General features: G+C 37.9%; 1 protein-coding gene across 3 annotated transcripts in view; it reads left to right on the plus strand.

Annotated features, from left to right (window-relative positions):
* The window catches only part of MTA3 (metastasis associated 1 family member 3), a 167,606-nt gene that overhangs the window by 14,146 nt on the left and 139,021 nt on the right, over positions 1 to 14,439 (plus strand). For all 3 annotated transcript variants that reach the window (XM_058020133.1, XM_058020134.1, XM_058020135.1), the window contains exon 4: positions 9,049 to 9,175. In XM_058020133.1, the coding sequence (XP_057876116.1) occupies positions 9,049 to 9,175 (127 nt within the window). The remainder of the gene's footprint in view (positions 1 to 9,048; positions 9,176 to 14,439) is intronic.

A 14,439-nucleotide genomic window follows, 5' to 3' on the forward strand; every position in this document is an offset into this window, starting at 1 on the left:
TAATTTTTAATTTTTGTTTTTAATAAGTGGAAAAAAAGCCAGAATCAAAATACTGAAGATTTACCTTATATGCAATGAATAAGTGAAGATTTTTGATATTTTACTTGCTGTAACAAAAAATGGTATTTGTACATGTTGTCTACAAAGCAAAGTAATGAGAGTAGAAGAAAAACTTTGTTGGTTTACTTGGGAATGGCATATGTATTAAAATTTGAATAGCTAATGCAAGGTGATGTTATTCCTACATTGGTTTTTTTTCTGTTTGTTTTTCCTTCTGGCTTCAGAATGAATAAATTAAAATGCTTTAATTATTTAAAGTAATACATGTATTCATATCTCTTTATACTTTTCTCAGTTCATATGTATAGTTCCTGTAAATTATGATCTCATTATCTCTGTACAGGCATTAAGGAAATAATGTATCCTGGAAGGTAAATCTCTAACATAGCAAATGGGAAATAATCATCCTTTAAGTCTTGCACAGACCATCAGAGTGAATGAACTCTTCTTCCTGGTTGTTTTGTCAGGTCTATAGACAGCAAAGCTTTCTTACCATGTTGGCATGGAGCAGGCATTCTCTTGGATAATATTCTTATTTCCTAATCCCACACCTACAGCTTTAATATACCTTGAATGAGTTTACCCAAGAATAGGGTATACAAATCCTTTTATTTTATTTTATTTTATTTCTCTTTTTTTCCCTTTTCTTTCTTTTTATTTTTCCCCTACTTCATCTTTCCTTCCTGCAAAAAATCCATCAAAATTCATCCCTTCTGTAAGGAGATGCTGTAGAAGATAAATAATTTGTGTTTTATAAGCAGAATCATATGCCATTCTGAGTAGGGGTAGGAGAGTTCTTGTACAATCTGTGCCTTTTCATCTCTGCCAACAAATTTTGAAAAGTTGTTTATCGGCTTTTGAGGATGTGAACTGAATGTTAGAAAAGCAGTTTAGATCTCTGAAACTCTGTGGTTATTGTCACACAGTGCAAGAAAATGCCAGTGTATATCTTAAACATGGACTTTGGATTCTTACAGAAAACATAAGAGGACATTTTTTGTGTGCTTTGTTCTTCTCATGTCACATTTATTATTTTTTATATATTAACATTGCATTTTCTTAAGGAGAGACAACCATGGAGCTTGTTAACCAACTAGATCAAACAGACCTGTTGCCTATGCTAAAGGAAAGACAATCTTGTTAAAACAAAATATGAGCAGGACATTCACAGAAAAAATGGTGAAAATCTTAGTGATGGGAAAAATGATTAATAGCAGCTGTCTCAGGAAAATGGAATATACAAATCTCCCTTTTATTAAAATCAGGTGTAGTAGTTATTCAGGCAGGCTACATGACAGTGTTGCAGGTAGCCTTTGTATTTCTTGAGCCAGATGATGGATTTAAAAATTGTTTCTTGGGTGCTGTCAGATTACCCATGTACCCTTTTGCTCATGGGGGTCTGCCAGCCTGGATTTGAGAGTAGAACTAAAATTTCCTTTCTTTCCCACACAGCTCTAAACATATGTCCACTTTGGAAAAACCACTAATTGACTTCTGATTCAGCTGATGAGCTGGATGTAACCATAATTGGATGTTCATCATGTTGCAAATACCAGTGTCCATGGCACAGTTTTGAGTCTGCTGCTTGCTGCTCCTGATGAGCTGCTCACAGAAACACCACCCAGGACTGTTGCTTCCCACATCCTGAAGCAGCTTGCTGTAGTTTATACAGATGTACACATGACCAAACACAACCTGAGCCCTGTAACAGGATATTTTTCTCATTTGAGAGAATTTGCATTTGAATAGGTGATACAGAAATCGGGTAAAAGGGGAAAATTCTAGTTGAAGTTTATGATACATAAACCAGCTTTTTCACTACTGCCAGTGTTGTTATTGATCTCATGCTTCTGTAGGACCTTCTGTTCTCTAGTGTTGTTATAAACTAGCTTGCAGTGCTGGAAAATGGTTAAAGAACTATTGTGCTTGCTTTTGCATTTATTCATGTTATATTTAATTTATTAGGATCTACTTATTAATGTAGCACATCATGATTCATAGTACTTATGGAGGTAATCCTTCCTTGCTTTCCACCCACAAGCTCTTAGCTCTCAAAAATCTCCAGAACCAGCTATCAAATAACCCTCACCCATCAAGTTTGGGAAGGTGAACTTTTCTGCTATGGAAGGTGTGATGGTTTCCATAAAATATTTTCTCTACAGACCTGTGATAAATGTGATATGGTTGTCCAATTGTTTATGAATGACTATTGTCCTGGAAATTGTTATTATCATAACACGCTACTTGGAAGTATCCAAACAACCATTTTGCATTCTTTTGGAAATAATTTTTATTATTGGACAGTAGGTGTGCCATTTTAGTTCTTAATGGCTACACAGTAGTTATTTCTTTGTTTTGTGACCTTCTTTAGAAAAATAATGAGGAGGTAGTGTGGGAAGATCACCTGGATAATTGTGTAGGAAAACTGGATAATCCCTTAGAGGTCACATGTATATCCATGCTATCCAGCAGGAATTAAAAGTAGACCTGTTCCCTGTAAACACAAGTGGTCACTTCATTTTTTCCTACCTGCAAAATTGCTCAGATTCATGCTTTAGATAGCAATATGCTGTTTACATGACTTGTAATACATACAAACTGTTCTTTGGATTTTTTATCCTAGCTAAAAGTAACAGCAAATATCAAATTGATGTTAGACATTCTAAGTCATCTGAACTTTGCAACAGGCGTGGTATAAGTAAAGCTAATTAATTCAGCTTTGGGAAACGCTTCCTCACTCAAATTGAAAGTGTAACCGTGCATAGTCTAGCTCACAAAGTTGATTAAACGGCCTTACTACAGCTTTAGGGGATTAAATATTGCAACTAAGTTAGTACAATGAAACGTGGCAAGAAGCCTCATGCAGATGAGCAAATTGGCCAACTGCTAACCTAAGTGAGCTCTTCATTCACAGTCTGAATAAAGCTGTTCAGATGGTTAGACTTACTGTTTTTCTTTTGTATGAAATTTGGCAGTAATTAGATTTACTCTCTCTCTCCCAAAATCTATATTTATAATTGTTACTGCTGTAGCATCTAACTACCAAATGTGCATTTGAAGTTTTTGCTACAACCATCTAAGCTTAAAGAGGCTTATGCAAAGCCACTTTTCCTTTGATGTGTGTGGTAAACTTGCTGCTCTTCAGCATTCCCAGCTTTTTATCTGTAGGTTTGAAAATATGTTGTTGATACCTGCAATGTACCTGCAATGTTTTAGTCTGAGTGTCGAAGAAAAAGGTGTACAGGAAAGGAAGAAAGTTTGGAAAATTTTCTGAAAGTGAGATTTTCTTTGAACATGAAATTCTGATCTCATACTGTTCTAATACAACTTTATGAGTATTTTAACAAACTGTGAAATGGCTGTAACTCCACAAATATTGTTGGTGGTGGTTTGAATGTTTGCATAAGCTGGATACAGCTAAGCTGAGGTATGGTTTCAAGCAATTAAGGTAGGAAGTTAATGCACTGTAGCTTTGGGTACTCTGCTGTTTTCATCCAGCATTGGTTTGTGCTGCTGTTGGAAGGAGTCTTGTGTTTTCCCATTATGTCTTCTCAGTCTCCTATTTCTGCTTTCTTCTCTTTTTCTTTATTTTTTTTCTTTGTAGCAGGCCAAGCAATTGGAATTGACCTGGATTAAGGGACAGCTAGGTGAATAAAGAACTGATTGCGTGGCCTGAGTCAGAGGGTGGTGGTGAAGTGTCCACTATGTGTGTGGAGTCTCATGGGAATCTCCATGGGGATCTTCTTTAGCAGTGACTGGAGCAGGCAATGTGCTGCACTCTTACCGTCTTTGCAGGTGACACAAGCATGGAGGGGATGGCCAGATGATGGCTTGAGGGGAGGGCTGGTATGCAGGGATTCCTAGAAAGCAGGAGGAGTGCTTTATCAAGAACATGATGATGTTCAGTAGGGACAAATGGCCCTAGGAGGGAAGAGCTGCTGGCAGGAGCATAAGCTGAGAGCAGGGGGGCTTGGGGGAGCAGCTCTGCAGGAAAGGCCCTGACAAGGAAGGGAGTTGGCCAAGAGTATCCTGGGCTGTATCACCAGGCACATAGCCAGTCGATCAAGGCCAGAGATTATCCTCCCTGATTATTCAGCACCCATTGCATTATATCGAATTCCAAGGCATCCAGTTTTAGGTTCCTGATAAAAGGAAAGTTGCTGATCAAGTGGAATGCATTCAGCAAAATCTGTCATGATGAGCACTTGCCCTTCTAGGAGAGTCTTCTGGCGTTGACCCTTCTCAATTTGGAGAAGAGGTGGACTCCCAGTGCCTATGGGGGTTATAGACCAGGAGATGGAGTTGAACTCTTGGCAGTTACTAAATTGAAACAGGAGCGATCCAGATTAATTAAATACATGTAGAAGCCTTTCACCGTTACTGGGGGATGGAGAGCTTATGTGTTCTTTTGTCTTCAGAGATTTTCAATTACTGAGTACCAGGGACTGACCTCACAGCTGAGCCTATTTTGAAGTATAGTTTTTTCAAGGGACCTCCTGAGGCCTCTTCCAGCCTGAATTACTCTGTTTCCATGATTTTTGATTGAATCTCCAGATTCCAACTCTAGCTGAAAAGAGTGCTATCAGCATTTTGGTGGCAATACAGGGATAACTTCCTCCTTTCTTTTAATACTGAAGAATTACTTCTCCCTGAAAATAGTCCTCAATGTTTAAACTAATCACTCTTACTCTTGCAGTACACAAGGAGAGTGCATGGGGGGTTATTTAGATTTAGTTAAGCGAAAGTAGTATGTCCAAGGAATTGACCTTGCTTTGCTAGCTGATGGTTAACCATACAGTTTTTGGAGCTGCATTTAAACTTTTAAATGTCTTTCAGGACTTTAAAAAAAAGAAATTTTTATTAAATGAGAGTGTTGCATTTCTAGAGACTTGCCCTCAGTTTATTTTAATTTTAGTTGCAGAAACAAGCAATTCTTCCTCATTGTAATCTTGACTCATCACGTAATTATAAACAGAGATACTGTATACCAAGTTTAGGGGGATAGAATATAAGAAAATAAAGATAGTGTGGAAAGTAATCTTACCTGTAAGGAGTTGCAGCTGGGCCAATTATCGAAGATTAGGAATGGGCCTGACTTTAACAGGCCACAGCTGTAACCAGTGAGAAGAAGAGTGCTATAAAAGAGTGGGGTGGCTGGGTGAGAAGGTAACTGGAGTCAGTGGCTGCTTTGTGAAGCAGAAAGAGTCGGTGCTCTGAGGAGCTGTCCATGAGAAACACCAAGGATGTATGAAACTTTTGCAATAAGGAGACAACAGTCTGGAACCTTTGCAATAAGATGACAACAGGATGGACAGTTTTCTTCTAAGTCTCTCTAACACTACAATTTTCTAACAGTAAATCCCACAAATTAAATGGAAGAGGGAAAAAAGAGTGTTTGTGCTATTTAAAAGTCACGATGCATACGTAAAATTAGTGAGGGTTACAGTTTCTTTCTGGTGTCCATTGCTTGAGTCAGTTAAGTCTCATTTATATCAGATGGGAAAGTTGCAGTACTGTCCCTGAAAGTATCACCACTAGCTCACTCTGATTTTCAGGATCACAGTAATTATTTACCACTGATGATAAGAAAGCCCACATATCAGAGACCACAAGTTTTAAAAGCTCGTTGGAGATGCCTGCTTTTGCTCACTAAGATTTATTCCTTCAAATAATGAAATATTTCTTGTAAATTGGAAGAAGTGCCACAAAACAGCATTATCTTAAATTTTGCCCAAGGCCTAAAGGGAAGTGTGTAATTTTCAAAATGTGATTGTATGAAGTGATAATCTTTGGAGTCGTACCTAAAATTCAAAATTTTATTTAGCTGAGCAATTTTAAATTGATTTTTTTTCTCTCTAATTATGGAACAATGAGGTCTGTGTATGTCATCACCATAGTGCTGCATAAAAATATTTGCTCACTCTGAGCTATTGCTTTTTCTTCCCTTCCAGAGTGCTGAAATGTGCTTAGCATGGTGCTACTTTATGATTTCCTGTAGGTACCTTCTGTTTCACTCCTTTTGATAGAAATACTCTCTCCTTGGATAGCAAATGAAATTCACATGTGCTGTAAATCAAGTAAAAGATGTGAAGAGATCTCTAAAAGTTCTGCAAGGTTGTTACCACTTTTCTTCTAATGGGTATTAAGGCTTGATAATTGCAAAAACCTGCTTCACAAGCAGCTCTCTGAAGGTTTCTTCAGATGCAGAATTCTTTGTGTTGCTATCAAGCAAACTTATCTTCCTCCCTTCTTTATGCTATCCAGTTTCCTTTCCTGGTACAGGTTTGTATAATTGCTGGGACAAATTATCATTTGTTTTACTAAATCCTACTGTGAACATTGGTTTTAGATCTTAATGCTGAAGCGGGAAAGGGTAACGTTTTCCTTATGGTAAATTTTGTTGAGTGGATGGAACTGTTCTGTATCTGGTCATGGTGTGTTCTACTTATTACCTAGCTTGTCAGATTATCCTGTGTAAAACATCTGTTTTATTTCTAAAAATACAGCAGAAGAATTTATGTTGTTTCATATTTAGGTTCAGAGTGTTTTAAGAGATGGGTCTAAGACATTTGGTTTCAGCTTCAGGCTATTGGATCAACATTTTCATGGCTTATATAAGATGAGTGAAATAAATTTGCTTGAAGGTGGTGGGTTTTCTTCTTAATTTTTTAAATTTAAATTCTTACTTGAGGAGAATATTGAGATGAGCATAGGTGTCTTAAGCCATTTTAAACCCTGGAATATTATCTCTGGCTTCCTGCAGCAACTTTAAAATGGCCCATATTGTCCTGTGTTTTATGCCTTATCTGCAGTCAGGTGTTTTTGATATGTTGACCAAACTTGTGTTTGGATGCCTAAATTACTTAGGAAAAAAGCCCCAAAACCAAGGTAACTGGAAGAAGTATTAATGCTTGAACCTGACAATCAAAATGTGGCTTGTAATGGTCACTTACTGTAATAAACAGTTGTAGAAATTAATTGCTGGAAACATTGGTATGGTATAACCCCAACTAGCAACAGAACACCACACAGCTGTTGGCTCACTAGCCCAGGTGGAATAAGAATTGGAATTAACAAACAAAGCAAAGCAAGGAATTAATTCCGTGCTTCCCATGGGTAGGCAGGTGTTCATCCATCCCCAGGACAGCTGGGGTCTGTTACACACAACAGTGACTTGGGAAGGCAAAACATCACCAGTCCAAATGTCCCCACTTCCCTCTTCTGTCCCCACCTTTATATGCTGGTCCTGATGCCATGTGGTATCCCCTGGGTCAGCTGGGGTCAGCTGTCCTGGCTGTGTCCCCTCCAGGCTCCTTTTGCCTCCCCAGCCTCCTCGTTTATGGGGTGAGGAGCAGAAATGGCCTCGGTTCTGGGTAAGCTCTGCTCAACACTAACAAAAACATCCCTGTGTTATCAACAAATCCAAAACACAGCCCTGTACCAGCCACTGTGAAGAAAATGAACCCTCTCCCAGCCAAAACCAGCACAAACATAAACCTTTTAATATTAATTTCTGGTTTTTAATTAACTATTTGCCTAATTAAAAAATGCTTCACCTTGGCATAGATTTCTTTTAAGATTTATTTATTGTCAGTATTATAGATGCCAAAATAATTCTGAATTGAGTTATAGTTTGACTTGGACCTGTACATATGCCTGGTGAGGCTGTGGGTTGTCAAGTGAGAAGGATGAAATTCTTGTTTTCATTTTTGTTTTCTTGCTCTTTCTCCACAAAACATGCCAAAACAGGGAAGGGGATGGGGATGTCTACAGCAACATAGACTTAAAGTGGAATTGGGTTTGAAGTAGTTGGTTATACCAGGGTATGTTGTTACATCACTTTTGTGAAAAGAACTATTAAAAGTGGAATGAACTACACACAGGCATGATTTAAAAAAGTCGTAGTGTTGCATTTGGAGAGAACTGTGGTTGCTATGAGGATGCAGGCAGGCTTCAATTTGAAATAGTCTTTGTAGGTTGGTTGTAAAAATGGTTATTATTAGTAGACAGTGTGAGGTCCTCTGTTGTAGGTAGTTACATGAAATACTATCTCATGCTGAGGTTCTGTTTTTGAGTTTCTGAGAAACATTTTGTAAACTACACTTGGTTTTGCAGATGTGGATAATTTATCAGGTAGAAAGTTGCCAGATCTTAAAGATGTTTTTAAAGGGTCTGTATTTTTGCATCCATTATTCAGAGAGACTTTTTGCCCTTTTTGGGAAGCTGGAGGAAGTACAGATTCAAGTTCCACATGTCCCAAAAATCCACTAGGAAGGCAGATTTAAGACATCAAGATCCCAGGGTAGCTCTGTTGGAGGGCCTGCCATTGTGTGACATGTTAGCAAGCACTGGGAGCATTGCCCTTCAGTTCTGTATGTGATTCTTTCTAGTGTCTGCTTTTATTTCTTCCTGTCTTGCTTAAAATAGAAACAACTTTAAATCTTATTTAAATATGCAAATTCACTGCATTTGTTGTCAGTATGGAAGAAGGTTAACATAGTGGAAGACATTAGACTTTTTCAGTTTTCATAGACTGATTTTGTGGTCTTGGACTTCAATTATGTTTAGTAAATTTCAGTTCATAGAAAGTGTGCTTTTCTCCAGGACTTCTGTAAAAGTTTTAGTACTAGTAATATTGGCAAGAGAAAGTCAACCCCAAAACTGGTCAGCAAGCAAGAGAAAAAAACAGAGGAAAGAAGATGAAAAAAGAATGAGTAATGTTGACAGGATTGTTCTTAAACAGTGTGAAAGACATCAATGCGTAGTACAGAGGAAAGGAGCATGATTTTTTAAAGGGTTGAAGTAGAAGTGTATAATTCAAAATACTTAACATTCTGTCAAGTTACATAAACTGTAGTCTTGTTAAACTCATCTTTTCTTTGAAATACTAAAGAAGGTTGCTAAGGGGTGGGGGGGATGTCAAATGAAATGGCTGCAATGATGTTATGCAACACAGTTAATTTCGACCTACGCTCTGCTTCTCTGCAGAAGAAGTTGAAGAAGAGTCTGAAACTACAATTGAGGTTGATTTGACTGATAAACAGAAACATCAGTTGAAGCACAGAGAGCTTTTCCTTTCTCGCCAGTATGAGTCCCTACCCGCAACGCATATCAGGTAAGAAGTAGTAAATACAATTTATCTGTGTGGATTGTCTGCCCATAGCCCATCTGCTGGACTGCTACAGCCTTGCAAAAAGGTGTCACTGATCTTAGCTGAGTTGGGCCAGGTTATCCCATGAACTGCTTTGGAAGCACCTTTGTTTTTCCCTGCTGTTGCTTGATGTTTGAGCCTTAGAAGGGACAAGAATGTCAGAGCTCTAGCTTGCCAATTGATAGCATCAGTTGATACTTCAGTGGAAAGTCAGTCTTATGTTTGAAGAGCTAATTTTTTTAGTTATTCTGCTGGCCAAAGGAAGCTTGACCATTTTGTCTGGCCTGGAAAACAGCAGATGTGTTTGGAACGGAGGCAGTGACTCATTGGTCAGATCTGCAGTTTAGGGCTGCATGCATGTAAAATTAAAATTACCCCATCTTCACTAAATGTGAAGAGTCATGTCTGAGTTTGTCTAAATGTTACAGAAGCATTTCAAGTATTGTTTTAAATTGCCTTTAATGCTAATGTAGGAAGAGACTTGCTAAAGCTCAAAAAGTGTTTGTCGACTTCTTTCTGTTAGTGATGTAGGTGCTCACATCATCTTCTATTTAGCAGTCAGAAAAACTTTCTTTTGTGTTGGAATGAGGAGATGATGAATCTAGAAATGGAAAAGAAATAGCACAGTGATGGGGGGAGTCTAATTTAGTGTGAAAAAATGCATTCTTACATTGCATTCTTAAGGAGTTTTCATTTTCTTATTACATCCAGCTTCCCCCAGCTATTTCAGACCATAAGTGTCTAGAAGTTGCCAAAAAAGAGGTACATATTGTCCAACAGGAGAAGCACATTATATGTTTATATTTATTTTCTCTGTTATTGGCAAATCACAAAATGGACCCACAAACATCACTGAGTCCAGCTCCTGGCCTGGCGCAGCACCATCTCCAAGAATCCCACCATGTGCCTGAGAGCGTTGTCCAAACGCTTCTTGAAGTTTGTCAGGCTGGTGCTGTGAGCACTGCCCTGGGGAGCCTGCTCCAGTGCCCAGCCACCCTCTGGGTAAAACCCTTTTTCTAACATCCAACCTAAACCTCTCTTGACACAATTCAGACCATTCCTTTGGGTCCTGTCACTGGACACCACAGGGATGAGAGGTTGCTTATCTCTCTTGCTGACAACACAAAAACTGGAAGTTGGAAATTTTTGTATTAATTTCTTGTGCTTTATTCATCTCCTTTTACTGACTTTGAGAAAGTCATTTAACTGTCAATTTTCTGCTGCTCCAACTATAGCATGGAGATAATAATCCTGTGCAGTTTCTTTTACTTACTTTGACATTTAGATATTGAAATAAGGTATTCTCCTTGCAGAGGGAAGATTACATAGAAGAAGTATTGTAAATGTCTCCTCACCTCACAATTCAGGGAGCAAATACAATAGAGGTTCTCCAGTACATAGTTCACAAAGAAGGCAGAAAAACACGTGAATTCATCGTACATGCCACACAGCACAGCAGGCAAAAGCAGACTGATGACTTGCATCTACTTTTCAGAACAGATGAATGTTGTAGGACTGTGCTGTCACGTGTTACTAAGACCTTTAGCAGACAAATTCTGGAACAAGCTTGATGTTTCAATGTTTTCAAACTGTTTTAAAAAGAAACAAAGCAAATACACTATAAGGTATTCCTGGTGTTCCTTACTTAGGTCTTTAACTTACTTGTGTTCACATTCTGTGATTCTCAGTAGTTTTTTTAACTTTTAATAATTAGCTGGTCCTCTAAAGAGGATAGAAATATTGAGGAGGTGATGTTCCTCTAGCTTTCTTCCATTAGTACACCAAAATACTCAAGGATGCAGATATCACAGCTTCTCTGGGTGTCTGTTTTGCTGTTTGATGTCTGTTATGGTGATTTTTTTTCCCTGCCATCTATTTTGCATTTCACTTATTGAAACTTTGTCTGCTACCTTGTGTCCTATCACTACTTCTCTGAAAGGAGCCTGGTGCCATCTTAGTAATCTATCTTTGTATTAGCTAATTGAACAAAGCAGCAGAATTTCTCCCTTTAGTTGTCATACCTTAAGAGTGAACAAATCTAATTTAATATCAGCTGCAGACATGTTGAAAGTGTATTTTTTCCCAGGGTCAGCAACTGGGGGATACCCCCAGTAACCAGCTGCCTGCTGGACTTTGTATCACTCACCACAGCCTTTCCAGTCTGGTGGTTTTTTCCAAGCTTATTGTCTACTTCTCTAGTCCATATGTTTCCAATCCTCTTGAAGGACACTGCAGGCCTTGCTGAAGTCAGGTTCAATGACATTCTCTGTCACTGGTCTACCAAGTCAGTTGCCTCCGTATAGAAAGCTAGGGGATATTTGTGCAATCAAAGCCAGGGTAGCTCCATGATGTTGGCCTTTGCTCTAAGCACTTAGAGTTGTAGCCCTTAGGAGAAATTGGATTTACAGGAGTAAATGGTACAATGGTATAGAGTGGAGATAGGAGGTTGGAAATCAGTTCTCTCCAGAGTAAGAGCACAAAAACTCAACCCCTCTGGAAGGAAGAGGAGAAAATTCAAGCTGATTTTAAGAGAATGGAGGAGGTTTTTGACAGCTACAGATCTTGGGCTTTTCCTGACGCCTTCAACCAAGAAAAGTATCTGAGACTAACGGTATTTTTGTTGAAATTGAAGGAGTAGAAGAATTTTACCTAGTACGTTTTTATTTAGTATAAATAAAACATTTATGTATAAGATTTTACTGCTTTTGTTTTGTCTTTCTTCTTTTCTTAAGTTTACCCTTTTTTCAAACTGAAGGGTAGAGGAAATTACTGCTACTGTCACTAAGGTTGCTTTTGTTGTAGTTAACAATTCCAAATACAGTGATATCTCATTTATACACCTGTTGCTGTTACTTCATAGTTGAAGCTCCAGAGTAACTACCTTGCAGTAATTTATTGGGTTAGATTTCTTTGATGTGCATGCCTAATTCTGGAGCCTTTTGATCTCAACTCTGGGTTTTGAATAATTCTGTTGTAATCAGTTTGCTTTTGTATTAGCGAAATAGTGTTTTATCCCACATTCTGATATTTTTTTGTTACTTATACATTATATGTAACTGTTTTGATATGTAATTTGCTTTGTTAGAAATGCTGGGATTTTTTTAGACTTCATATTGTCTCCCCTTTAAATTAGTTGTCACTATGCCATTTCAGGGAGCAGCAAAAGTTTTGGCATAAAATATCCCCTGGAGAGCCAGATTTAGAAAATAATTAGAAGTGGGTAATGTAGTAATTAAGTGTGGCATTGGTTCATTGTGGACAGAGCTCTTGCAGTGGAATGTGTATAGAAGGTGGAATTACCTTGCTTGCTCTGGAGTCACGGTGTGTGGCACAGAGCAAGCTCACGTTTCAGTCTGGGGATCGAAGACAAGGCTGGTTACCTTCCTGCCTACTTGTCAGGTTACAAGTGAAATTATTGCCTCCTCTGTCTGCTCAAATGTGTGCAGGCAGTAACACCCCTCCAGTGGATTATCTCCTTCCTGCCTAATCCCTGCATGCTGCAGATGCAGTTTTGCCAGGCTCTGTAATCCCGGTGTCCTTGTCACAGCTGTCCTGCCCGCCGCCCTCTCCGTGCCGCTCTCCTTCATTAATGTCACACAGGGAGTGCCCCCAGGGTCGGTGCAGGTGGCTCCTCTGAGCATCCCAGAGAGGGACTGATGAGCCAGTGCTGGCTACTTGGGCTCTCAGGGGTTTGAGCATTACCAAATGCAGCATTTTGGAAAGGCATGAAAAATTACGGGGTGAAGAATGGTGAAAAGTGTCACAAAGTTGAAATTATCTGCCGGTGTTGCAAAATTCACCATAAAACTTAGCATGTGTTAAAAGTGGGTTCTTGTATAAAAATCTGCTGGTGGTTATCTTGTTGGAGATGCATTGGGTTATGAGCTTTGAGCTTTAAATTTATTTTTCATTCTTAAGCTCTCAAGTGTTAATAGGTATTAAACATGTTTAGATTGTTGTCAAAAATGCATTGTTGTCTAAGTTAATTTGTAATTGCTCTAAAGTTAAATATTTCTTATTAATGGTGTAGAAGAATTTATTTATACATCAAGGTTAATCTTACCATTTCAATATCTTTGCTTATATCTTGTTTGCTTATTTGGTGTTCCAGTCTTGGGACTGGGGAGTTTTTATGTAGGTGATGATGATTATATTTTAAGTGTTTGGAAAGTATAAATAAGCCAAGCATTCTCAGATGTCATAATAAAAGCAGGTGGGAATCTTTTGGGATGCTTTATACAGCAATAAAAACCTCCACTCGCTTCAGGGAAAAAAAAAGAAAATATCATTTTTCTTGCATTTTAATTTACATACGTAGGATATTGGTACATTATATAGATGTTTGTTATGATGGGATTTGTTCAAACAACTGCAGTAAATTTACACCTTAATCTTTAATGGGGAGTGTTTATTCAATCTGCAATTGGATAAACTAAGTGTTTATTAGGTTTTTTAGAGGATTCTATTTGTTGTTTGACATGAACAGCAAATCCAAGTTTTGTACGCACCTATGGAAGAAAAACTTTCTGAGCATTGATTCTGATATATTGTTACACATATTATTTATTTTAAAAACTGACAAACAAAAGGCAAAACCAAGAAAAGAACCCTCAAAACTATCCTAAGATGGTAATGGCTTGGTTTATTACTTCTGTTCCATCACAGAAAGGTTTCCATGAGCCTTTTAAAAATTGTGATTGCATAAGCTAGTTTTATTAAAAGCTGATTAATATGACGGGGGAGAATGTGCCTGTGCATATGTGATGTTAAAGCATCCAAACATTCAGATCATGAGAAGAGTTCTTCAATTATTATTAAGCAATTTATACTGTCTGGATATTTTTACGTGTAAATGTACAAAAAAAGTATACTTAAACTTCTAAAGTACCAGTCTATAAGGATCTTGGTTTCCTTCTTTTGACATTATTCTGAACATTAATGGAATTCAGGACAGAGCATTAATTTTTTTTTCAGTTAGGTTTTTTGTTAATTTTTATTTGTTTATTTGGTGATGGTGATTTTTTGTTATTTTGGTGGGGTTTTTTTGTTTTCAAATGGTTCCCTTGCTCTTGGGTAGACTAAAGAAACTTTGATTGGTACCACTTTGTAGACGTGGAAGAAAAAGTAGCTTAAGAACACGAAGTTTATATGAATATGTCATGCTTACAAACTGTAACCTTGTGGTGCTCTTTAGATGTGTTATAAATGACTCAGTTGTTTCAAGTATC

The sequence above is a fragment of the Melospiza georgiana genome, chromosome 3, assembly GCF_028018845.1.
Source record: "Melospiza georgiana isolate bMelGeo1 chromosome 3, bMelGeo1.pri, whole genome shotgun sequence".
NCBI lineage: Eukaryota > Metazoa > Chordata > Aves > Passeriformes > Passerellidae > Melospiza > Melospiza georgiana.